The 26496-nt window shown below is 38.7% G+C and overlaps 1 protein-coding gene across 1 annotated transcript in view; it reads right to left on the bottom strand.

Moving 5' to 3' along the window:
- The window catches only part of PLEKHM3 (pleckstrin homology domain containing M3), a 203934-nt gene that overhangs the window by 28880 nt on the left and 148558 nt on the right, over positions 1-26496 (bottom strand). Inside the window, exon 7 of the mRNA XM_043444821.1 lies at positions 6715-6872. Within this exon, the coding sequence (XP_043300756.1) occupies positions 6715-6872 (158 nt within the window). The remainder of the gene's footprint in view (positions 1-6714; positions 6873-26496) is intronic.

Genomic DNA, 26496 nt, shown 5'->3' with positions numbered 1-26496 from the left:
AAACATAATATGCTCAGTGAATCATTTATTGAAGGAATGAATAGTTCTAATGCTTGTGGAATGTTCTTTACTGAATTGTAATTATGTTGTTCACATGATAGTTGGGTCTGAAAGGATATTAAATATAGTTCTGAGGGCACAGGGGTGCTGAATTTAGCCAAGATGATTAGACATGTATGTGGTAAAAACCTCACTAAATTTCTAGGATTTTCACATATAGATTTTTAAAACATATTTTACTATGGAAAATGTCAAACATATTCAGAAAGTAGAGAGGACAGTATAATAAACCCCTGCATACCTATCACCTCGCTTCAATGATTATCTCTTTCGTCTATATTTATCTCTTTCGTCTATATTTATCCTCTCCCTCCCACATCAGATTATTTTCAAGCAAACCTGATTTATCATCACTTCATCCGTAAAGATTTCAGTTACACATAGATTTTAAAATTTATCCCACTATTCAAATTTATTTTTATTTATGGATGTGTATGTGCTCAGTTGTGTTCCACTCTTTGTGACCCCACGGACTGTGGTCTTCCAGGCTCCTCTTGTCCATAGGATTTTTCAGGCAAGAATACTGGAGTGGACTTCCACGTGCTTCTCCAGGGGATCTTCCCGACCCAGGGACTGAACCCGGGTCAGCCGTGCTTCCTGCGTTGGCAGGCGGCTTCTTTACCACCAGTGCCGCCTTTACTTAGTACATCTTTATAGATATGTTTTAAATCTGCAACTCTAAATTTCTGATTACAGTTTTCCTTCAGTAAATCTTTTATGAGGCTTTCTGTTTGTCCTTTTCCATTGACGTGTACAATCCATGCCCAGCGTTTAAGTGGAAATTGAACACCATGAGGAAGCTCAGCAGGTTCCCGGAAAGTATTATGGACCTGGAATTCCAGGAAGGCTCAGGGCTCCTTCAGACTCGGACATCTGTGCAAGCAAATAAAGGGAGCTGAATCTGACTAAGGGAGAAACAGAGGATTCCGACTGTATTCCTTCCTACAGGGTAAAGGCCTTATGAACCCATGGCTGTGCTAATGTGGTCATTTTGGTTGTGAGAATCCAGCATCTTGGATCATGACCACAGGTATCTTAGAGGAGGGGTTCTTTCTCCTGCATGTGACTCGGAATCACATGGGGAGTCTTTGAAGATACCGATTCTGGGGATTTAAAGAAGCCAGATCTAACAGGAGACCCAGATGTGCAGTGAGAGAGGAGCGCCTCTGCCCTGCAAGAGACAAGTACCGAGACTGGGAGCTTTAAACGTGTGTGCACCCCAGCACCCCAATTCTGGTTTCTAATATTCTCTATTAAAAAGGAGCAGGGGCCCCCTGGAGAAATGGCTGCTTCTAGGATTAGGGCAGGAATTATGTAAGATGAGCTAGGAGCGTTGGGCAGTGCTAGAAAGTAAGGAACTGCTCAACACCAAAACGTCCATAATCACCATGATATGCCAAGGGGACACAGGAGCCAACTGAAAGAGCTTAAAAGGCTAAAACCGCAACGGTTCGAGTAACACAAGCACGTGGTACTGGATTACAACCCAAAGTACAAAATACATACTTTTTATTTATTTTATGTATTTTGGGCTCCCTGGTGGCTCAGATGGTAAAGAATCTGCCTGCAATGCAGGAAGACCCAGGTTCGATCCCCTGGAGAAGGAAATGGCAACCTACTCTAGTATTCTTGCCTGGAGAATTCCATGGACAGAGAAGCCTGGTAGGCTACAGTCCATGAGGTCACAAAGAGTCAGACATGACTGAGGGACTAACACACACACATAAAATAAATATGCACAAGTCCATACTGATATGAATAAATAATTGAAAAAATAAATGGGAAAGAAGAAACACATCTCTTAGGCAGAAGAATTCCAACTGACTCTACATATTGCACTCATATAAGTCCCCACTGCTTAAGTGTGGGTCGAACATACTGACTTCCAGAAGGAAAGTATAAAAAGGAGATGGGAGTGGGTGGGGGGATGAGTCACTATGAAGTGAAGACACAAGGCTACAGTGATCAGTCCTGTTCACAGTATGTACCCACGATACGACATCATGATGAAAATCACGATGGAAATGAACACTCTTTGTTCTTCCTCCCAAACCCATAGAACCTGGTATAATCATAAGAAAGACAAGTATGTCCCAATAGAAGGACTGTACAAAATACCTGACCAGTACCCTGCAAAACTGTCAAGGCCATGAAAACAAAGTCTGAAAGATTGGTACCACCGCAGAGCAGAGAATGATGAAGCAATTAAACGTCATGTGACATTCTGGAACAGAAAAGATGACTAGGTAGAAACTAAGGAAATCAGAAAAAAAAAAAAACTATGGATTTTAGCTAATAATTGTGTATCAATATTGGTTCATGAACTGTAACAAATGTACCATACTAATGTAAGATGTTAATAGTGAAAACTGGGTATGGAATACAAAGGAGTTTTCTGTATTATCTTTGTGGTTTTTCTGTAAATCTAAAGTTGTTCTAATAAAGTTTATTAAAACTTTTCAGCTTTGATCTTTGAGCCAAATGTTCTGCTGAATGAACTGTTTTAACAAGTTTTATATTTCAGGATAGGGCTTCCCTGATGGCTCGCCAGTAGAGAATCCACCTGCTAACCCAGGAGATGTGGGTTTGACCCCTGGGTCGGGAAGATACCCTAGAGAAGGAAATGGCAACCCACTCTGGTGTTTGCCTGGGAAATCCCATGGATAGAGGAATCTGGCAGGCTATATAGTACACAAGGTTCCAAAGAGTTGGGTACAACTTAGCAACTAAACAGCAACAATATTTTTAAGGACAGTTGTAGATTTACAGGAAAACTGAGTAGGTAGTACAGAGTTCCCATATTATGACTAGCCTCCAGTTTTCCCGATTATCAACATCTTGCATTAGTGTAGCAGTTTGTTACAATTAATGAACCAATATTGGTATATTATTAACTGAAGTCCACAGTTTAAAATAAAGAGTTATTCTGTGTTGTACGGTTCTATGAGTTCTGACAAATGTATAATGTCATGCATGCACCATTACAGAATCATGTAGAATAATCTCACTGCCCCCAAACTTCCTGTGCTTCACCTATTCATTCCTCCCTACCCTCTCTCAGAAAAGACCCTGGTAATCATTGATTTTCTTACCATCTGTACAGTTTTGCCTTTTTCAGAATGTCACATACTTGGAATCATATAGTAAGTAACTTTTTCAGATTGGCTTCTTTCACTCAATAATATGCACTTAAGTTTCCTCCACGTCCTTTTATGGCATAATAGCTCATTTCCTTTATCCCTGAATAACACTGTACTATATGGATATACTACAGTTTCCTTACCCATCCACTGGGTTGTTTCCAGTTTGGGGCAATTAGGAATAAAGCTGCTATAAACACCCACATGTAGATTTTTAAGTGGACGTAAGTTATAAACTCATATTATTTAAAGGTATACTGTTGATTTTCAAATATTTGGGTATTTGGCAAGTATCTTTCTATTACTGATTACAGTTTAATTTCATTATGGTCTGAGACTGTACTTCGCATAAATTCTATTCTTTAAAATTTGTCCAGATGTGTTTTATGGCCCAGAATGTGGTCTCTCTCTTAGTAAATATTCCATGTGAGCTTGAGAAGAATGTATATTCTGTTTTTGGATGGACCACATGAATTGACATAGATGTCCATTATATTCAGTTGGTTGATAGTGGTTTTCAATTTAACTATACATTCATTGATTTTCTGCCTATGGGATCTGTCAGTTACTGACAAAGGGGTGCTGAAGTCTCTAGCTATAATAATTATTATTTGCTCAGTTGTGTCTGACTCTTTGTTTCCCCATGGACTGCAGCCCACCAGCCTCCTCTGTCCATGGGGTTTCCTAGGCAAGAATATTGGAGTAGGTTGCCATTCTCTTCTCCAGGGTATCTTCCCAACCCAGGGTCTCCTGCATTGCAGACACCAGGGAAGCCCAACTATAATAATGGATATACTTAAATATAATTGTGGATTCATCTGTTTCTCCATGCAATTGTTGGTTTTTGCCTCATGCATTTTTGACTCTCTGTTCAAAACACATTAAAGACTGTTATTTTTTTTTCGAAGAACTGACCCAGTTATCATTATATAATGCCCCTCTTTATCATGGTGTAAAGAATTGGTGTTATTTCTTCAAATATTCAACAAAATTCACCAGTGAAGCCATCTGACTTCTTCATGGGAAGATTTAAAAATTACTATTTCCATTTCTTGTTGAAGGCCTATTCATATTTCTATTTCTTCTTGAGTCAGTTTTGTTTGTCTTTCTAGAAATTTATCCATTTAATCTAAGTTGGCATGAAGTTGTTTATACTGCCTGTTAAAAATTCTTTTAATTGCTATACCCTTTTTCTTTCTTGATACTGGCAATCTGTATCTTCTCTCTTAATTTTTTGGTCAGCCTACCTAAAAGACTATCAAGTTTGTTAATCTTTTCAAAGAACCAATGTGTGGTTTCATTGACTTATTGCTTTTTATTTCATTGATATCTTCTCTAATCTTAATTCTTTCTTTCCTCCTGGTTGCTTTGGATTTACTTTGCTTTTCATAAGTTTCTTAAAGAGGAATTTTAGGTTATTAATTTGAGAACTTCTTTCCTCTTTTCTGATATAGGTGTTTATAGCTATAAATTTCACTCAAAGAACTACTTAAGCTGCATTCCACACATTTTGATATTTTGTATTTCATTTTCATTCATTTAAAAATATTTTAGGGATGTCCCTGGCAGTGTTTAAGACTTCACCTTCCAATGCAGGGGTTGCAGGTTCAATCCCTGGTTGGGGAGCTAAGATTCTGCATGCCTCACAGCCAAAAAAACCAAAACATAGAACAGAGGCAATATTGTAACAAATTCAATAAAGACTTACAAAAATTATCTTAAAAATTGATACATTAAAATGGTGAACTTACTGCTGTTTAAAATTTTTAAAAAATTTCTCTTGTGGTGGGTTTCTTCTTTGATACATGGGCTTTTAGAGTATATTATTTAATTTCCAAATACTTTGGGGGTTTTTCAAAATTTTTTTCTAATGGAGATCTTAATTCCATGTTTCAGAGAACACATCTGGTATGGTTTCAATCTTTTAAATTTATTGAGACTTCTTTTAAGGCCCAGAATATATGGCATATTCAGTTGGAAATATTTTTTTAATTTAATTTTTACTTTTTTATTAAACATTTTTTATTGCAGTAAAATTCACATAAAACTCACTCTTTTAAAGTGTAAAATTCACTGCTTTTTAGTATATTCACAAGACTGTATAACCATCACCACTATCCAATTCTAGAACATTTATATCACCACCCCCCATTAAGTCCATGCTCATCAGTAGTTATTCTCTTTCCCCCTTCCCCAAGCTCTAGGCACCTACAAATCTGCTTTCTGTCTCCATGGTTTTGTCTTTTGGGCACATTTCATATAAATAGAACATATGTGGGCTTTTGTGTCTGGCTTCTTGCACTTAGCATAATGGCTTCAAGGTTCATCCACTCTGCAGCATATAATCATTCCTTTTTAGATGGAATAATATTTCACTATGTGGATAATATCACATTTTGTTTATCTAGTCATTAGCTGATAGGCATTTATATTGTTTCTAATTTTTGATTACTATGAATACTGCTGCTATGAACATTTGTATACAAGTTTTTGTGTGGTATGCATTTTTAAGAAGTATATAATCTTTAGGCTATGAGCTAAATAACAGTACTCAGGAAACTGGAGGCAGGAGTAGCGTGTGTGTGTGTGTATGTGTAGGGAATCTTATGTTTATGTGCCTGTCTTTCCGTGTGTGGGACCTAGACATTTACAAATAGTCTTTGGGTTTAAGAAGAGGCCAGAAGGGCTGAGTGGACTCTTAATATCTTAGCTCTACCACACAAGCTTCAACTCTCCCCGGCTACATGCCTCACCTTCTATTCTGAACCACAGAGTAAGTGAGCCCAGCAGGGTGGGAAATGAGCCATGACATTCATGCCCAGAGAAGCCAATGCACTTATGCACAAACAATGTATATTCCTCTTAGGCTTTTGGAATAAAAGGAAAAGTGATATGTATCATTTTATGACGCAAGAAACAGGCAACAGGAAAAACCCTGCTCTTAAGTCGGGGGGAAAACATCATCCATCAATCAATGGAAGTGATGATACCCAAATATTACTTTGGTTAGAAAAATAATCCCACATGGACGCCCACTTTTCTCTCCTTTGGATCCTAAACCTTTCATCACTAGACTGTAGTGCATCTATAGAGAAGAGCATGTGGTGCGCCAGACAGCTGTTTAGCAGTGTCCTCTGGTTTTCTTCCTAGTCATCCATCCGGTGTGGGTCTTCCTCTGAGGCTACGATTTCCATAGCCTATCACTTGACCCTGCGATGGTTGTGAGAATTCTTCCACTGCCATCTTTATTCTAAAAAATGAAGCTGAATACTCTTTGTTACCAAACAAGGCAGATCTAGACTATGGTTTTTTTTGCAACTTTGTTTTATCATTCTGGATAAAGGTAGCAAGGTGAGTTGGAAATAAATGTAGGAAACCAAAGGGTAAATAATATTCTCCAGGAAAACGGGATATCTGATGCAGAGACAGAGACATAGTGGTTGGCCCGATCGGGCCCAATAACACTGCATGTGACATATCCAGGTATACTGTTATAAGACAAGAGATTCTGTACCTGCTTGTTGAAATGTCCTCAAAAGGGTAGAGGATCTCTCCGTTGTTACAGATCTCACAGATGAACCCCTTCTGGCTACAAAGACTGCAGCTATACACGTGTGAGGCAGCAAATTTAATGACCTTGCCCAAGAAGGGAGCCAGCTTTCCCTCTATTACCTGCAGAGAGAGAAACAGAACAGGGAAGAAAGCAAATTTGTTGAGAACAAAAAGTCTTGTAGATGCAGGACTGGAATTCCTTTCCTTAACACAACAGGAAAACCTCTAATTATAATTTCTCAGCAACTCTGAGAAAGGAAAGACATAGTATTTTCGCTCCAAAAGAACCCTCTGGCTTAAACCGCTGGGGGTTGAAAAATGAAGATGTTGAAACTTCTTTTGTATTGCTCTTTTTCTGTAGTGTGCTGTAGCGGATAGAGGACCAACAAATGGGGAAGCCTACTTTCATACTTAACAGTTACAGTATAGTATACGAGGAACGTGGCGGATTTCCCAAAACAGATTGAAATCATGCAGGGTAACTACTGATGTAGAATTTCATGTTATGTTATATAGTCAATAATATCTGTTTCCTAATGAGTTACTAGAATAGTTTTTTCACCAGCTCACCTATGAACATGTAACAAATGTGGAAAAATAGGTTTCTCTTGCTGCTGCTAAGTATCATAATAACAGAAGCTGCAATTTGGCAGTCTGAGGGCTATATTTAGCCTGAAGATTTTTTTTTTTTTTAATCTCTTAGTGTTTACAAAAATGAGCCAATTTAATAACTGGGGGGGGGTGTTATATAAAAATTCAGATTTTTGGCTTCTTTTGAAAAATCATTAGATCTGGCAAAACTAGGCCTGGATTCCAACATGATGATGATCCCGGCTGTGAGTGGAGGCTGCCGGCTCCTGCTAAGACACGTGCTCTTCAACTGACACTTGTCTCCACGAGGCCCCAGTGTCGAGTCTGCCTGCATCCCACAGTCCCCTCCCCTCAAACATTCATGAGTTTGGAGCCGATGGTTCATCAGAGACCCCCTCGCTTAACTAATAATGCACAGGCTTCAAAGACTTTAGCAGTTCCTATACTAACAAGATAAAATCTGCCTTTATTTCTCTCTTACTGAGGCACATGCATATATATACTGATTTTGATATAAGAAAAAAATGAAGATTGAATTTAATTTGGAAGTAGCTGGAAATAGATGAATACTTTCAAATGAATCATAATCAAAATGAGAATTCTACATAAAAATAACATCTGAGAGCAGTAAATCGTACTTAAAGAGATATTACAAGGTCAAGGTGAACAAATAGTAGTAGCTGATAAAACAGAAGTAAAAGACTATAAGGAATATAATATATTCTGTAATTTCTTTACACACTAACAATGAAATATCAGAAATATCAGAAAGAGAATGTAAAAACCCACCCCTTTTAAAATCACATCAAAACAGTAAAACACAATACTTAGGAATAAACCCCACGAAGGAGATGAAAGACTTATACACTGAGAACTATAAAACATTGATAAAGGAAACTGAAGATGATTCAAAGAAATAGAAAGATATCCCATGCTCTTGGGTTGGAAGAATTAATATTGTTAAAAAGGCTATACTACCCAAAGTAATCTACAGATTTAATGTGATCCCTATCAAATTACCTGTGAAATTTTTCACAGAACCAGAACTGATAATCCCGAAATCTACTGGCCTTTCCCTGATGGCTCAGACAGTAAAGAATCCGCCTGCAATGTGGGAGACCTGGGTTCGATCCCTAGGTTGGGAAGATCCCCTGGAGAAGGGAATAACTATCCACTCCGGTATTCTTATATACTGAGAACAACAAAACATTAATAAAGGAAACTGAAGATGATTCAAAGAAATAGAAAGATATCCCATACTCTTGGATTGGAAGAATTAATATTGTTAAAATGGCAATACTACACAAAACAATCTACAGATTTAATATGATCCCTATCAAACTACCCATGACATTTTTCAAAGAATCAGAACAGATAATCTAAAAATTATCTATACAGAACCATAAAAAGCCCAGATTTGCCAAAGCATTCCTGAGGAAAAAGAACAAAGCAAGAGGCATAACTTTACCAGACTTTAGACAATACTACAAAGCTACAGTAATCAAAACAGTGTGGTACTGGTACAAAAACAGACATACGGATCAATGGAACAGAATAGAGAGCCCAGAAGTAAACCCACACACCTATAGTCAATAAATCTTGACCAAGAAGGCAAGAATATAAAATGGGAAAAAGACAACCCCTTTAGCAAGTAGTGCTGGGAAAGTTGAACAGCTGAATGCAAATTAAATTTGAACACACCCTCACACCATATACAAAAATAAACTCAAAATGGGTGAAAGACTTAAATAAGACATGATACTCCTAGAAGAGAATATAGGCAAACATTCTCCGATATAAATTGTACCAGTGTTTTCCTCGGGCCTGGTGCACTGGGAAGACCCAGAGGAATCGGGTGGAGAGGGAGGTGGGAGGGGGGATCGGGATGGGGAATAAGTGTAAATCTATGGCTGATTCATATCAATGTATGACAAAACCCACTGAAATGTTGTGAAGTAATTAGCCTTCAACTAATAAAAAAATTAAAAAAAAAAATTAAAAAAAAAAAATAAATTGTACCAGTGTTTTCTTAGGTTAGTCTCCCAAGGTAACAGAAATAAAAGCAAAAATAAACAAATGGGACCTAATCAAACTTACAAGCTTTTGCACAGCAAACAAAATCATAAATAAAACAAAAAGACAACCTGTAAACTGGGAGACGACATTTGCAAATGATGTTAACAACAAGAGCTTCAGTTCAGTTGAGTCCCTCAGTCGTGTCCAACTCTTCGCGACCCCATGGACCACAGCACACCAGGCCTCCCTGTCAATCACCAATTCCCAGAGTTTACCCAAACTCATGTCCATTGAGTCGGTGATGCCATCCAACCATCTCATCCTCTGTTGTCCCCTTCTCCTCCTGCCCTCAATCTTTCCCAACATCAGGGTCTTTTCAAATGAGTCAGTTCTTCGCATCAGGTGGCCAAAGTATTGGAGTTTCAGCTTCAACATCAGTCCTTCCAATGAACACCCAGGACTGATCTCCTTGAGGATGGACTGGTTGGATCTCCTTGCAGTCCAAGGGACTCTCAAGAGTCTTTTCCAACACCACAGTTCAAAAGCATCAATTCTTCTGTGCTCAGCTTTCTTCACAGTCCAACTCTCACATCCCTACATGACTACTGGGAAAGCCATAGCCTTGACTAGACGGACCTTTGTTGGCAAAGTGATGTCTCTGCTTTTCAATATGCTGTCTAAGTTGGTCATCACTTTCCTTCCAAGGAGTAAGCGTCTTTTAATTTCATGGCTACAATCACCATCTGCAGTGATTTTGGGGCCCCCCAAAATAAAGTCAGCCACTGTTTCCACTGTTTCCCCATCTATTTGCCATGAAGTGATGGAACCGGATGGCATGATCTGAGTTTTCTGAATGTTGAGCTTTAAGCCAACTTTTTCACTCTCCTCTTTCACTTTCATCAAGAGGTTCTTTAGTTCTTCACTTTCTGCCGTAAGGGTGGTGTCATCTGCATATCTGAGGTTATTGATATTTCTCCTGCCCGTCTTGATTCCAGCTTGTGCTTCATCCAGCCCAGCATTTCTCATGATGTACTTTGCATATAAGTTAAATAAGCAGGGTGACAATATACAGCCTTGATGTACTCCTTTTCCTATTTGGAACCAGTCTGTTGTTCCATGTCCAGTTCTAACTGTTGCTTCCTGACCTGCATACAGGATTCTCAAGAGGCAGGTCAGGTGGTCTGGTATTCCCATCTCTTGGAGAATTTTTGACAGTTTATTGTGATCCACAAAATTAAAGGCTTTGGAATAGTCAATAAAGCAGAAATAGATGTTTTTCTGGAACTCTCTTGTTTTTTTGATGATCCAGCAGATGTTGGCAATTTGATCTCTGATTCCTCTGCCTTTTCTAAAACCAACTTGAACATCTGGAAGTTAACAGTTCACTTCACATTGCTGAAGCCTGGCTTGGAGAATTTTGAGCATTACTAGTGTGTGAGATGTGTGCAATTGTGCGGTAGTTTGAGCATTCTTTGGGATTGCCTTTCTTTGGGATTGGAATGAAAACTGACCTTTTCCAGTCCTGTGACCACTGCTGAGTTTTCCAAATTTGCTGACATATTGAGTGCAGCACTTTCATAGCATCATCTTTTAGGATTTGAAATAGCTCAACTGGAATTCCATCACCTCCACTAGCTTTGTTTGTAGTGATGCTTCCTAAGGCCCACTTGACTTCACATTACAGCATGTCTGGCTGTAGGTGAGTGATCACACCATTGTGATTATCTGGGTCATGAAGATCTTTTTTGTACAGTTCTTCTGTGTATTCTTGCCACCTCTTCTTAATATCTTATTCTTCTGTTAGGTCCACACCATTTCTATCCTTTATTGAGCCCATCTTTGCATGAAATGTTCCCTTGGTATCTCTAATTTTCTTGAAGAGATCTCTAGTCTTTCCCATTCTATTGTTTTCCTCTATTTCTTTGCATTAATCACTGAGGAAGGCTTTCTTATCTCTCCTTGCTATTCTTTGGAACTCTGCCTTCAAATGGGTAAATCTTCCCTTTTCTCCTTTGCTTTTCACGTCTCTTCTTTTCACAGCTATTTGTAAGGCCTCCTCAGACAGCCATTTTGCTTTTTTGCATTTCTTTTTCTTGGGGATGGTCTTGATTCCTGTCTCCTGTACAATGTCACGAACCTCCGTCCATAGTTCATCAGGCGCTCTATCAGATCTAGTCCCTTAAATCTATTTCTCACTTCCATTTGATATAGGATTTGATATAGGTCATACCTGAATGGTCTAGTGGTTTTCCCCACTTTCTTCAATTTAAGTCTGAATTTGGCTATAAGGGCTTCATGATCTGAGGCACAGTCAGCTCCCGGTCTTGTTTTTGCTGACTGTATAGAGCTTCTCCATCTTTGGCTGCAAAGAATATAATCAATCTGATTTTGGTGTTGGCCATCTGGTGATGTCCATGTGTAGAGTCTTCTCTTGTGTTGTTGGAAGAGGGTGTTTGCTATGACCAGTGCGTTCTCTTGTCAAAATTCTATTAGCCTTTGCCCTGCTTCATTCTGTACTCCAAGGCCAAATTTTCCTGTTACTCCAGGTGTTTCTTGTACCACTACCACAATCAATTTTAGAACATTTCCTCCACTCTCCTCCAAATCCCCACACCCATTAGCAGTCACTAATTTTTTCTCCCTAACCCATCCCATGAGCAATCTCTACTTTCTGTCTTCATAGCTTTACCTACTCTAGCTATTTCATGTAAATAGAATACTATAATATGTGGTGTTCTATGACTGGCTTCTTTCACTTCACATAATGTTTCAGGGTTGATGTTGATTTTTTTTTTAATTTTCTTTCTTTCTTTATTTTTGGCTGCACTGAATCCTCACTGCTTTATGTGGGTTTTTAGTTTCAGTGATTGAGGGCTACTCTTCATTGCAGTATGGGGGCTTCTCACTGTGGGAGCATCTGTTGTTGTGAAGCATGGGCTCTAGGCATGCAAGCTTCAGTTGCATGCAGGCTCAGTTCTCGCAGCTTGCCTTCAAGTGGGCCTAGAGTGCAGGCCCAGTAGTTGTGGGGTACCGGTTCAGCTGCTCCACTGCATGTGGAATCTTCCTGGATCAGAGGTCAAACTTGTGCCCGCCGCATTGGGAGGCGGATTCTTATCCATTGTGCCACCAGGGAAGTCCTGATTTATTAATGAAATAAGATTCTGGTTTTATTTATGGATGATAACCTTTTTCCTTGAATCTATCCAGCATATATACTAATCAGGTTTAAACATTACTTTCACTGTGTGTTATCTCTTCCTTCAAACCTTTGGTTGAATCCATTATTTTACCATGAAAAACTCTTCATTCATTCATTTCAGAAAATTGCATTGAATTTGCTGAATTCAATGCATAGTCGGCATTGAATATACTCGGCTATTGAGAAAAGCATGAACTAGACAAAACTGGAGCTTGTATTTTGCCTGGTGTACAAGTGTCTCCATAGGCTAATTCCAAACTGTCTATCCAAATTCATTTTCCATTCCTTAGTATTTATGTTCTGTTGTGAGGGAACTTTTCCCTGTGTAGAATATGCTTGTTCTTCCTTCTGTGCCTTCACCAGTGTATTTCTTTTATCTGGAGTTTCACTTCTTCTCTTAGCACTTACTGAAATGTCACCCAGGATTCATGGCTCAGATCTATTCTGGCTTGATCTGGACAGTCATCTTTGGCTACTTCACCTGCCATGGATCTCTTGTGCTTCACATAACTTATTTTTATAACCACACCATTTAATATGGAAATTGATGTTCTCTGTATTTTTTGCTATCCTTTAACATGTGATTGTTTTGCTTATCCAACTGTAGATTGAAAATGTAAAAGTGGAGGTACTACCTATAAAATGGTGATTTTGCCCATAAAAGTAAAATGGCAATTTTACTTATAAAAATGGCAATTTTATGTAAAGCAACCTAAAAGAATGTAAATTGCTTAAAGGCAAACTGAATCTCACACTAGTCTTAAAAACCCTCTCTCTGCCAGGCATCTAGGTTCATGCTGAATGAGGATGCTTTCCAGTCTTTTTCCTTTGCTGCAACAGTCATATCTTTGTGCTATTTTTGTATCCCAACATTTCGAATCATTCTGCTGTGTGATTTGGGGAGGAGAACGAAGAACATGTGAACTTGGTGGCAACTCAGCTAATTAGAAACCCTTTCCACTTCCTTACACTTAAGTAATTGGTCTTCCTATTTGTCAGGTGAGGTTCAGGGCCATGTTTCAAAGTGCTGAAGTTGCTGGAATTTTTTTATTCAGAAAAGTCAGGTAATACTCTTTAAGTTTATTTTAGAATTGACAAACATTTCTTTAATATTACAGGGAAGAAAACTTTATACTGATTTCAAAGGGTAAAGGTAAAATAGGAGATTTAATCTTGTTTTGAATATAACAACTAGCAACACTGGGAAGCTATTCTGGCTTCTGGTCTAGAGGCTTCAGCACTAAGAGAAGCAGGCTCCAGGGATCTGGTGCTCATATCTCATAGCTATATCTGTACTTGAGATACTTGCTCCTCCTGCCCTCAAGAATCCTGCTTTTCATTCCCACTTTCCTAGCCAAGCTGGTGGGATGTTGAGGTTAGGACCATATTCCACAAACACCAGGAAGATGAAAGCCTCAAAGAAGACCAAAGCTCGAGGAGCCTTTCTTTTTCACTTTTTCCTGGTCACAGGTTAATATAACTTTACATCCTTCCATCACAAGTCACAAGGCCATTCAGCTTTAGCATTTAGAAGACTGGTGGTTTGTGAACCAGACACTCATTTGGGTGTGTTCTAAGTGCTGGTGAAATAGACCTCTGAGATGAGGTTTAGTTATCCTAGGCTTAGTTATTTTCCCCAAGTGCCTGTTATGTGAACAAAATCATGACAAAGTAATTAGCAGAAAACAGTTAGCTCTTCATCCATCTCCTCAACCTCCCTCATCTTCTCCATATACCAAATTGTTCTATCTCCTTGAGAAAAAGGCATATGTCTAAAACATGGTGAAATAGTTTGCTTCTGTTTTCCATTGAACTTAATTTCTTATATGAAAGAAAGTCCTAGTCTGATTTAATTTGGAAGTACTGCATATATGATTATTCCAGGGTTATCATAGGGACTTCGTGTTCAAAGAATACACACTTCCATTTGTAACTTAAAATTATGTGTCCTTTTTATTGCACTGTAGAATAAAGACAAATGCAGTATCAAGCTGATACCTTCTTCAAGAGTTTTCTATTTTTGACTTTCGCAGTCTCTCTACAAATTATTTTCACTCTATCAACTCAGGTACTTCTAGAACTCAAGGAACAGTCAAATATCACTTTCCATGATCCCACAAACTGACAAATACACCAAATATGCTTACCCTTCTTGTGTGACAGCAGCCCACGAAAGCTGCTGGTCGAACTTCCAGCTCAAGGATACACACATTTTCCCCCCTCTTCTATTCTGGTCAAGATGGTCAGCACTGGAATTTGAGGCCTACGGCTTTCTTGCAGACTAAGACAACAGACTTTATTTGATTTGCCTTCTTGCAGAGCAATCAAAAATTACAATTAAGTTAAAAAATAACCTAGTGCTGCCTTCTCCAAACCACAGTTTCAGAAACAGCTGCTCATTACTCATGTGTGGCACCAGGAAATTGCAGTGTCATGTTCAAGGTCTGCAGCCAATAGAGATCTGTGGGATTGGGAAAAGGGCACAAATGATTCTTTTATGTCCGTTACCTTCACTCCCTTGGCACCACCACAAAATTCAAAATCTACACTGGGAGAAAGATGGAGCACTGGGGGACTTAGACAAGAAACAAGAAAGAAAAAGCTCCTTCTCATTGAATGTATGCATCGACGCATTCCTTCCCCCTGATTTGTCAAGTTACCTTCCATTTCAATACTGGCCTTCCTCTGCCATTGTGTAGCATCTAGATTCTGGACAACTGTTGGGAAGACTGTGATGGGGAGGGCTGCTGCACTTGACAAATGGCCCCTCCTCTGAGAGTCTAACCAAAAGACCCCATTCATGTCCAACAAAGCCACCTGCCACTCACTAGTAACAAGCAAGCTTGGTGAAATGGAAGAATCAAAACTGTCACACACTGTAAAATGATTTCAAATATAATTTCGTTTGCATGTGCTTGGCCAGAGGATTCTGAAAGACAGCACTCACTCTTTTCTTTCTGAGTGACATTTTTTAGCGTTAACAGGTGGGGACAAGTGATGGTTAGTGATCTAGGCCAGGTGAGTTCCTGAAGATTTAGGAAAAATAGTCTGTGAAGTCTGCTCAAGTTTGAAAAGCTAACACATGCAAGAATAATTCTGAATTCTCATTTGATTCTAAATTTTACTCCTTTTTTCTTAAAAAAATTGATATATAAAAATTGTTATATTAGTTTCAGGTATACATTGTAATGATTTGGTATTTGTATATATTGCAAAATATCACCACAGTAAGTCTAGTTAACTTAATTTTATTCCTCTTAATAATAAATCCTTAAAAACAGAAAATAAAAAGCATACTACCATAATATTTTTCCTAAAAACAGAAAATAAAAGGCATAAGGAATTTTCCTATTCCAAAAAGTTTGTTAAAATCCCATTTCTCCATAATTAACCTTAAAGCTCCTTATCATGGCTCAATGCTGGGATGTTTGCACAAAAACAGGAAACTGTGTCTTCTCCAATTAGCTGCCCCACACCCTTCTTTATCCATTATGGGACTGTTCTAACAGGACAAAGGTTCTGGCTAATCAAATACTTCACTCATGGTGGATTATGACGTCAGCATTGAGCTCTTATCTGATTCTCTCCCAAGGGTGACAATCTCTACTTAGATTCTGGAAACTATGTTGTAATTTGGGTTGTCTGGGTTGACGTAATTGGGTAGATTTGTAAGTGGCCATCACCATTCCTATCAAATTATACTTTGCTTCCTGGTAGAAACTATCTCAGGGACTAAAAGAATTTCAACTTTCTCCAATGGCTGAATGGTAAAGCTGAACCCAAGAACATAAATTTCTTAATTCACAAAAAGATATAGGATGGGGTCTACTTCAGTTTTTCCACATTATGGAAAGTGCCTCAATGTCTATAGGCTCATGAAGCTATAACCTCATGGAACTTCAGAAGAAGCATTTGCAAAGAGTAAGTACAATTATGTGGCCCACATATTCTGAGCCCCAAAGCAGGCCATATGGTCTCATATAAATACATGTGTATTATTTACGGGGAAAGTAGATTAAGATATTTTAAGTTGAGACAGTTCAGGAAATCCTTATGGTACGATCAGCAGAATCTTACTTCTCTATTGAGTTAATTAGCTATGTGTCTAATATAAATCTGATTTAAAGTAAGTAAAGTTGCTCAGTCGTGTCCGACTCTTTGTGACCACACGGACTGTAGCCAGCAGACTCCTCTGCCCATGGGATTTTCCAGCAAGAGTACTGGAGTGGGTTGCCATTTCCTTCTCCAGGGGATCTTCCCGACCCAGGGATCGAACCTGGGTCTCCAGCATTGCAGACAGATGTTTTACCATCTGAGCCACCAGGGAAGCCCCAAGGTCTCAACTATTCATTTTGGCCCAGTTATGCCATTATTACTCACTGAATAGTATACAAGGAAAGGCTCTAAGTCAGCAGTCCCCCAACCTTTTTGGCACCAGGGACCATTTCACGGAAAACAATTTTTCTACGGACCAGAGATGGAGGTGAGATGGCATCACTGACTCAATGGACATGAGCATGATCAAACTCCGGGAGATAGTGAAGGCCAGGAAAGCCTGGCATGCTGCCATTTATGGGGTTGCAAAGAGTTGGACATGACCGAGAGACTGCACAACAATGAGAGGTTGGGTAGGATGTGGTGGGAGGGGGATGGTTTCGGGATGATCCTCATTAGGAATGAGCAACCTAGAGCCCTCACGTGTGTAGTTCACAATAGAGATCATGCTCCTATGAGAATCTAATGCTGCCACTGATGTGACAGGAGGCTGAGCAATGTGAGCAACGGGGAGCGGCTGAAAATAGAGATGAAGCTTCATTTGCTGCTTGCTGCCACTCACCTCTTGCTGCATGGCCCAGTTCCTAACAGGCCATGACTGATACTGGTCCATGGCCCAGGGACTGGGGACCCCTGCTTTAAATGGCTTCTTTAACTTGGCTAAAGGGGCCTAGAGAGGTGATGGGGAGCACCCTGGTAGCTCAGATTGTAAAGAATCTCCCTGCAATGCAGGAGATTGGGGTTCGATCCCTGGGTTAGCAAGATCCTCTGGAGAAGGGAATGGCAACCCACTCCAGTATTCTTGCCTAGAGAATCCCATGGACAGAGGAGCCTGGCGGGCTATAGTCCATGGAGTTGCAAAGAGTTGGACACAACTGAGTGACTAACACACACACACACACAAGGGGAAAGCTAAGGCCCAGGGAGGTGATGGGAGCTAAGATCACCAGCTGGGTTATGCCAGGCCTTGGCACCCCCACTCCCGTCTCCTAAGTACTCTTCACTACTCTCAGAAGGGGTCCTAATGAGGGCATCTAGGGTCAGAGTGCAGCCTTGGGGTTTGGTTCAACCTGAGAATCCTGAGGTCACTGGATACCCACTGAGCCATCATGTAGAAATGGAGGCTTTCTAAACCGACTCAGTCCCTGCATGGAAATAAGATGCACAGTCTAGATTGGTTCAGGTTTACTCCCACAGTTTTGATCTGAACTGGATCTGTCTTTGGCTTATGTAAGGATTTATTTTCCAACATATTTACTCCTTGTACAAAAATTCTCTTACGTAGTCACATCTTGTGTAAATTTCTAAACATGGAGTATCATTCTTATTATTGCGTGAATGACTGGGAAATTCATGAATTAAAGTAACATGAACTTCAATTAAAAAAATAAAAAAAATAAAGTAACATGAAATTCTATGATGAAAGTGGACTTATTAACTTAAACCCTAGGCTATTTACCAAGAGAAGTAACTTTATTAAAGGAAGAAGCAACTACGGTTGGAAGAAACCAAAGCAAAATAAATCAACTCCCTGAAAGCACATATGTAAGAGAAAGTAAAGAAACAGTGCTTTTCAGAGGGACCTGTTGAGGGCATCTTACCAACAACAACAAAAGACCCCATGTTTAAAGAAGTAGAGAAATAGAGGAGAAATTAGAGCAATGTTACCTGATTATGTTTGGGAATGACCCACTAAGGGTTGGGAGAGACATAAAAGGTAATAGCAAAGAACAAAAGGAGAAGTATGTAAAGGATGGAGTTTTGAAAAGAAAGTTTTTTTTAAAAAGGGAAAAGCAACTCGGACACTCACAAAGAGAAAAAAGGATTGAAACTGATTTGAGATCTGAGATGGGAGCTAAACGTCTTGACTTCTCTTCCCAGTTCCATCCCCACTAAGCTGTCTGACCTTTTTAATAAGTCCCTTAATTTCTCCATGCCTCAGTTTCCTCACCTACAAAAATAAAGTGATCATACTAAGTCATTCAAAACTAGATGATCAATAAGGATTTCTCTCAGCTTGAAGATCCTATGATTTTGTGACTAACAGACAGGGAAAACATCAAAAGAAGCTTGTTGAATACCCCCAGGAATGTAGAAAGGAAATGTCTGGGGAGATAGATAAAAGGTGAGTTTAACCAGACTAATTAGAAGATACCCAAGGAAATTTTCAAAAGAAGTAAAATAATGTCACCAGCTTTTTATTCCTCTGCTTGCTGAGCACCATTCAAAGAGAGAGTTAATGCTTTTCAGGAATCATGCCCTCCCAGGTGTGCAACCAGATCTCAGTTTTCCTGATAAAGTCTGCAAATCCTTTCCTTTCATCAATGCACTTAATTAGTTAATGTTTAGATAGCACTTACGGATGAAGAGTACAATATAAGTGCCCAACATTATTATTACTTAACAGCTTTTATGAGACCATCAATGCCTAAGATTAAATGAGAAACAAAAATGAGTTCCTGACTAGCAGGTTGTGATCTAATAAACTGCTGGGTCACCGATGTGAGGAAAAACAAACCCTGCACATAAGTGGAAATAGGTGTTCTTTATTAGCTTGCATGCCATTGTCTTAAGAATGTGGGCAGTTTTTTATTCTTTGCCTCAAGGTGTCAATAAGTAGCAAACCACCAGTTAGTACTGATTATAACTTCACACATCCTGTTTTTGAAGAATATTATCTGCTGTGTTTGTGGTGTTTATGCTGTATATCTGTATACCCAGGATATGGATTCAAATACCTATGGAAATTTAGTATACAGTGAAAGTGAGGAGAGAGAAATTATTTAGTAAATGATAGTGGGGCAATTGGTTAGCCATCAGAGAAAAAACAAACAAAGCTGAATCTCTAATTCACTTTATGAAAAAATATAATTCCAGACAAATGGAAAATTTCAATATAATAATAAGCCATAAAGGTATTTTTAAAAGTATAAACATATTAGAGAAAAATGTCAGATAAACACTTATGTGAGTAAATATTTTATAATCTTAGAAACCATAGAAAAGTGATAAATCTGAATATATAATATTAGAAAATTAGTTACAATACAAAATACTATTTACAAAGTCACATGACACAAAATTGGGAAAAATATTTTCTACTTAGATAAAAAGAATGCCAATTTCCTTAATATAATTTAATTACAGGTTAATGAAATAAAAAGACAATTAACAAAAACTACATATGGCCAATATAATACAAAAAAGATATTCAACCTTACTTACAATGAAAAAAATACAAATCAAAATCACAGTGTGAAATTATTTTTTATTTATTAGGATGGTTAGGATTAAAAATGTTGTTAACACAGAAAGTTAATGTGGATATAAGAAAACAATCATTCTTAAGACACTGAATGGAAGTAAAAATTGGTTTCTCCTTTTCAAAAAGCAAGTGGCAATATATATCTAACTGCAAAGCATACATACCCTTTGACCTGGTAGTCTCATGTTAATGAACTTACCCTACAGACCCATTCACACAACTGTACAAGAACATGTATGAGGGTGTTCACTGCAGTACTGATTCTAATAGAGAAAAACAGCACAGGTTGAAAAAATCAAGATAACTCTGTATTATGTATCTAATAAAAGAATGAGGTAAACCTTTATGCATACTGAATGGGCACATGTGCCCAATGTCCACAGTATACTCTTAGTTGGAAAAGGCAAAATGCAGAAAGGTAGTATAGTTTGATCTGATTTGCAAAGCAATAAAAATATTCACAGGTGTATCTAGGAATGTCTGGAAGAAGATAGACTGACTATAAAACAAAAGCTACCTCTGCAGAGTGTGATGTGAGGAAGAGAAAGACGGATGTTAAAAATAGAATTTTGTGATTATCAGAGAAATTAATACAATAATAATCCCATTTACAATTACATCAAAAAGAATAAAATACCAAGGAGGTGAAAGGCCTATACACTGAAAACTATAAGACCTTAATGAAAGGAATTGAAGATACAAGTAAATGGACAGATATTTCATGCTCATGGATTGGAAGAATCACTATTGTTAAAATGTCCATACTATCCCAAACAACATACAGATTCAGTGCAAACCCTATCAAAATTCCAATGCCATCTCCTACAGAAACAGAACAAATAATCCAAATATTTGTATGCAACCACAAGACCCTGAATAGCCAAAATAATCTTGAGAAAGATGGAAGGAAGCATCACACTCTAATTTCAAAGTATATTACAGAGCTATATTAACCAAAACAGTGTGGTACTGGCATAAAAACAGACACATTGATCAATGGAACAGAAATAAACCCATGATATATATTCAATTAATTTATGACAAAGGAGCCAGGAATATACACTGGGGAAGGGGGAGCCTCCTCAGTAAATGGTGCTGGGGAAATGGAACAGCAAAATGCAAAAGAATGAAAGTGGAACACTATCTTATACCACTTACAGAATTAACTCAAAATGTATTAAGAACTTGAATGAAAGATCTAAAATCATAAAACTCCTAGTAGAAAACATTGACAGTAAGTTCCTTGACATCAGTCTCAGAGATGATTTTTTACATTTTATTTTATTTATTTTTTCATTTATTTTTATTAGTTGGAGGCTAATTACTTTACAATATTGTAGTGGTTTTTGCCATACACTGACATGAATCAGCCATGGATTTACATGTGTTCCCCATCCCGATACCCCCTCCCCATCCCATCCCTCTGGGTCTTCCCAGTGCACCAGCCCTGAGCACTTGTCTCATGCATCCAACCTGGGCTGGTGATCTGTTTCACCCTTGATAGTATACTTGTTTCAGTGCTATTCTAGAGATGATTTTTTTTAATCAACACCAAAAAGTAAAGGCAGCAAAAGCAAAAATAAACAAGGGAAACTATATCAAACTAAGAAGCAAAGAAAACCATCAACAAAAGGAAAAGACAAACTCGAATGGGAGAAAATAATTACATATCTGATAATGTTAATATCCAAAATATATAAAGAACACATACAATTCAATAGCCCAAAAAAAAAGAATCTGATTTCAAAATGGGTAGAGGATCTGAATAGACATTTTCCCAAAGAAGACATACAGATAAACAGTTACATGAAAAGGTGATCAACATCACTAATCATCAGAGAAATGTGAATCAAAACCATAATGAATCCTCTGGTCCCCTTAGTGGTCCCTTCCTCTCCCAGTTGAGCAGGCACTTGCTCCCAGCACCCAAAGGCACCCAAACCCCTCCTGATGCCCAAAGGGTTTCCTCTCCCCGAGCAGCCCCTCAGTCCTCCCAGGGCAAGTGAAAGGGAACACTCCTTGCACTGCAGATGGGAATATGAAATGGTGTAGCTGCTGTGGAAGACAGTCCAGCATTTCCTGAAACAGTTTAAAACAAAGAGGTACCACATCCATTCCTCTGCATATACTTAGAGCATTAAGAACACGGGTCCACAAAGACTTGTACATAAGTGTTTATAGCAGCATTATTCGTAATAGACAAGAAGTAAAAACAACCTAATGTCCATCAGCTGATGAATGGATAAAGAAAATGTAATATATATCCATTCAATGGAATACTATTCAGTCACAAAAAGGGATGACTTAACTGATACATTCCACAACATGGGTGGACCTTGGAAATACTACAGTAAGTCCCCTTCAGCCCCATCCTTCAGCTCTACCATTTCCCACCTCCTTTCCTTCCTTCAGTCAGTAACTCTTCTTGCCTATTCACTTGATGCCAGCCCCAAGAGGTCAGCTGTTGTATTTTACTACTGTACTTTTCAAGGTACTATACTGTAAGATTAAAAATATTTTCTTAAAAAAAAAACACACACACAATGAGATACCACCTCACACCTGTTAGAATGGCTATCATAAAAAAAGACAAGAGTTGGTATAAATGTGGAGAAAAGGGAATCTTTGTGCACTGTCAGTGAGAATGTAAATTGGTGCAGGCATTATGACAAAATGTTACGGTATGGAAGATCCTCAAAAAATTAAAAAACAGAACTACCATATGATATAGTAATGCAAATTCTGAGTATTTATCCAAAGAAACCCTGCTATTTGTGACAACATGGATGAACCCTGAGGGCATTATGTTAAATGCAATAAGTCAGACAGACACAGGCAAATACAGTATGATCTCCTCATATTTGGAATCAAAAACAAAACAAGCCAGCTTATAGTTACATAAAACAAATTGGTGGTTTCCAGAGGCAGTGGGTGGGGAGTAAGTGAAATAGGTGAAGGGAGTTAAAAAGTACAAACTTCCATTTATAAATATATTTTATATATAAATCATGTGGATATAATTTACAGCAGCATGACTACAGTTAATGACACTATATTGCATATTTGAAAGTTGCTAAGAAAGTAGATCTTAAAGTTCTTAGGACAAGAAAAGAAATTCTGTAACCTATTGTGGTGATGATCATTTTGCAATATATACAAATAGTGAATACTACATTGCACACCTGAAGCTATCATGTTATATGTCATTTAAACCTCAATTAAAAAAAAAAAACCTACTAGAGAGACTCACACAAAGATGATAACTTCTTAAAACTAACAAAGTAGTAGTAGCAGTGGAGAGGGAAGAAAAATTTTAAGAAATAATTGACTGGTAACATTGAAGAGCACGTTTGGTGACTGTGTGAATGATGTTTGTGATAGAGTTAAACTCTGCTGATATTTGACTGCAAACAGCTTTTAAGCCTCACACCTGCTTCTTGTGCCCCACACCTGGGCCAGCTGATAAGGAAGCCCAAGCACCTACAGGAGATTCAAGCCACCCACTCCCCTGCCTTCTGATGGCAGTCCTCACCTGGCCCACTCTCAACCACAATAAAAGCCCCAAGCCAGTCTGCTCTCTGCAGCCATACTGGAACAGCCTGAGGCTGCTCTGCTCATCCCAGGGACCTCAAATTATATGTAAGTAGTAAACCTTTTCGTACCTTCGAAAAAAAAATATGTATATAATTCTGTATTTTTTAATGTTTACATGAATACGTGTGGCTGCTTTTTATAGTAAATGCTTAAATTGTTAAAAGAGAAAACAATAACAGTGCCATAAAGCATGGCTTTGGAAATATGTATACATGTAGCTTGCATATGCATATAATGTATAAGCATTACAAAAATGTAAAGAACCTTCATTTTCTTGGTTGTATATGACCTGTGTTTTCACTCATCCCCATAACATGTTTATTTTCACAAAAGTTCTTGAAAACTGCCTATCAGTGAACCTGTCATGGCCAGATCAGACTCAATGCTTGTATCCAAGGAGACCTGTCCATCTAATCAGAATGTTCTCGTGACTTATGGGTTTTTAGGTTTGGGAAGGTAACACTGCCCTGCTCAATTAGAATGATTTATAAGATACGCATAGTGTCAATAGCCGTATCTAATTCTAGGCAATTTAAGGTTGGTTTTTGTTTACATAATTATCACTGAATTCTAGACATTTAATCTTATCTTTTTAAATACCTAACTGGGAGTTAGTAAGTAAGCAGTTGGTTAGGATGAATATCGCATTTTCTACGAATGGCGTTTAAATGTTTTAAATGCCCTTCTCCAGCTCTGCTGGGCCTTCCTGCTCTATCAAAATTGACCCTCCCCCTCAATGCTCCAACCCTGCAGGCACATTACTTGATCTGGATCACCAACGTCTCTCAATTCCTACTGTTTTAGATTGTGTTTTTGCAATTAGTAGGAAGAGAAAGAGAATTGGTATCAGATTTTAAGAATCCATTCCCCATCTATTCTATTCAGAGGTCACAATCATTCCACATCTCCCAGGGCACCTGCAGGGGAAGTGTGTTGCCCGGGTTGAACACTCTTACCACTTCACTTGGTGTCAGTCCGAGAAAGGTCAATGTACTGACTGACCTGCTTTAGACGTGGCCTTAAGAAATGAGAAAGGTGGTTTTACAACAGGAGCACATTCAAAGATAAGATTAGCTTCAAAGAGGCTCAGTAAGATCTAAATGGAAAAGTGCCCTAAGATAGGAAGCCCTGTAAAACAGTGGACTTTCCAGAGAGCCAAGGGTGGGCAGTCTGTAATCCAGCATCTAATACCCTTCTCCACAACGCTTGGATGGCCCCCCTTTCTTGGTTCCAGCATCTTGGCACTCCTGGGCTGGAAGAAGACACAGACTCTCCTCTACATTTGTTCGCTACTACTACAGGCAGCTCCAACAAAGAGAAACTATCCACCAGGTCAGAAGTTTGTATGAGTTGTAGAGGTTTGTTTTCCTTGGGCTTCCTGTCCTTCAGAAACATGGTTCATTGAGATAAGGATTTCACTTGTTGTTCTTCAGTCGCCCAGTCGTGTCTGACTTTTTGCAACCCCATGGACTGCAGCAAGCCAGGCCTCCCTGTCCCTCAAAGTGTGCCCAAGTTCATGTCCATTGCATTGGTGATGTCATCCAGCCATCCCATCCTCTGACACCCTCTTCTCCTTCTGCCCTCAATCTTTCCCAGCATCAGGGTCTTTTCCTATGAGTCACCATTCGCATTGGGTGAACAAAATACTGGAGCTTCAGCTTCAGCATCAGTCCTTCCAATGAATATTCAGGGTTGATTTCCTTTACGATGGACTGGTTGGTCTCCATGCTGTCCAAGGAACTCTCAGGACATCAGTTCTTTGGCACTCTGTCTTCACAGTTCAGCTCTCACAACTGTACATGACCACTGGGAAGACCATAGCCTTGACTACATAGACATCTGTTGGCAAAGTAATTTAGTCTTTGCTTTTCAAACACTGTCTAGGTTTGTCATAGCTTTACTGCCAAGAAGCAATCATTTTGTGATTTCATGACTGCAGTTACTATATGCAGTGATCTTAAGAGCCCCCAAAGAGGAAATCTGTCACGACTTCCTCCTTTTCCCCTTCTATCTGCCATGAAGTAATACAGCTGGATGTCATGATCTTAGTTTTTTTAGTATTTAGTTTTAAGCCGGCTCTATCACTCTCCTCCTTCACCCTCATCAAGAGGCTCCTGAGTTCCTCTCTGCTTTCTGCCATTAGAGTGGTATCATTCGCATATCTGAGGTTGTTGATGTTTCTCCATCTTGATTATGGCTTGTAACTCATCCAGCCCAGCATTTCTCATGATGTGTTCAGTGTATAGGTTAAATAAACAGGGTGACAGCCAACAGCTTTGTTGTACTGGGAGAAGAGATTTCATCGGTTATCTAATTTATTACGTTTCTTTAAACTGAGGTATAACATAGATAAGGTGCATGGATCTGAAGTATACAGTGCAATGACCTTTTAAACTTATGTGTGAAACTACCTGTTTTCTTGGCCTCCAGCCCCAACCACTCCAGCCCATTCTCTGTGCCATCGTCAGAAGGATCTTACTAAAATATAGATTTGACCAAACAATAAAAATAATGACATCAGCTCTTGTGCCACCCCCACAGCAGTGATTTAACTGTTAATATGTGCCAGTCACGGCTCTAAGCTTTTAAATTCATGATTTCCTTTAAGATAATACAAGTCAAGCACTTGGAACATTGGCAGGCATGCAGTGAATATTAAATAAATAAATATTATTTGCAAGAGCTCTAAAAGGTCATTATTGTACAGCACATGGATCTCTGCTCAATGTTATGTAGCAGCCTGGATGAGAGGGGATTTTGAGGGAAAATGCATACGTGTGTATATATGGCTGAGTCCATCCACT

This window comes from Cervus canadensis, chromosome 24 (genome assembly GCF_019320065.1).
Source record: "Cervus canadensis isolate Bull #8, Minnesota chromosome 24, ASM1932006v1, whole genome shotgun sequence".
Taxonomy (NCBI): domain Eukaryota; kingdom Metazoa; phylum Chordata; class Mammalia; order Artiodactyla; family Cervidae; genus Cervus; species Cervus canadensis.
Note: the sequence above shows the minus strand (reverse complement) of the source record. Positions and strands in the feature narration are given on the sequence as shown.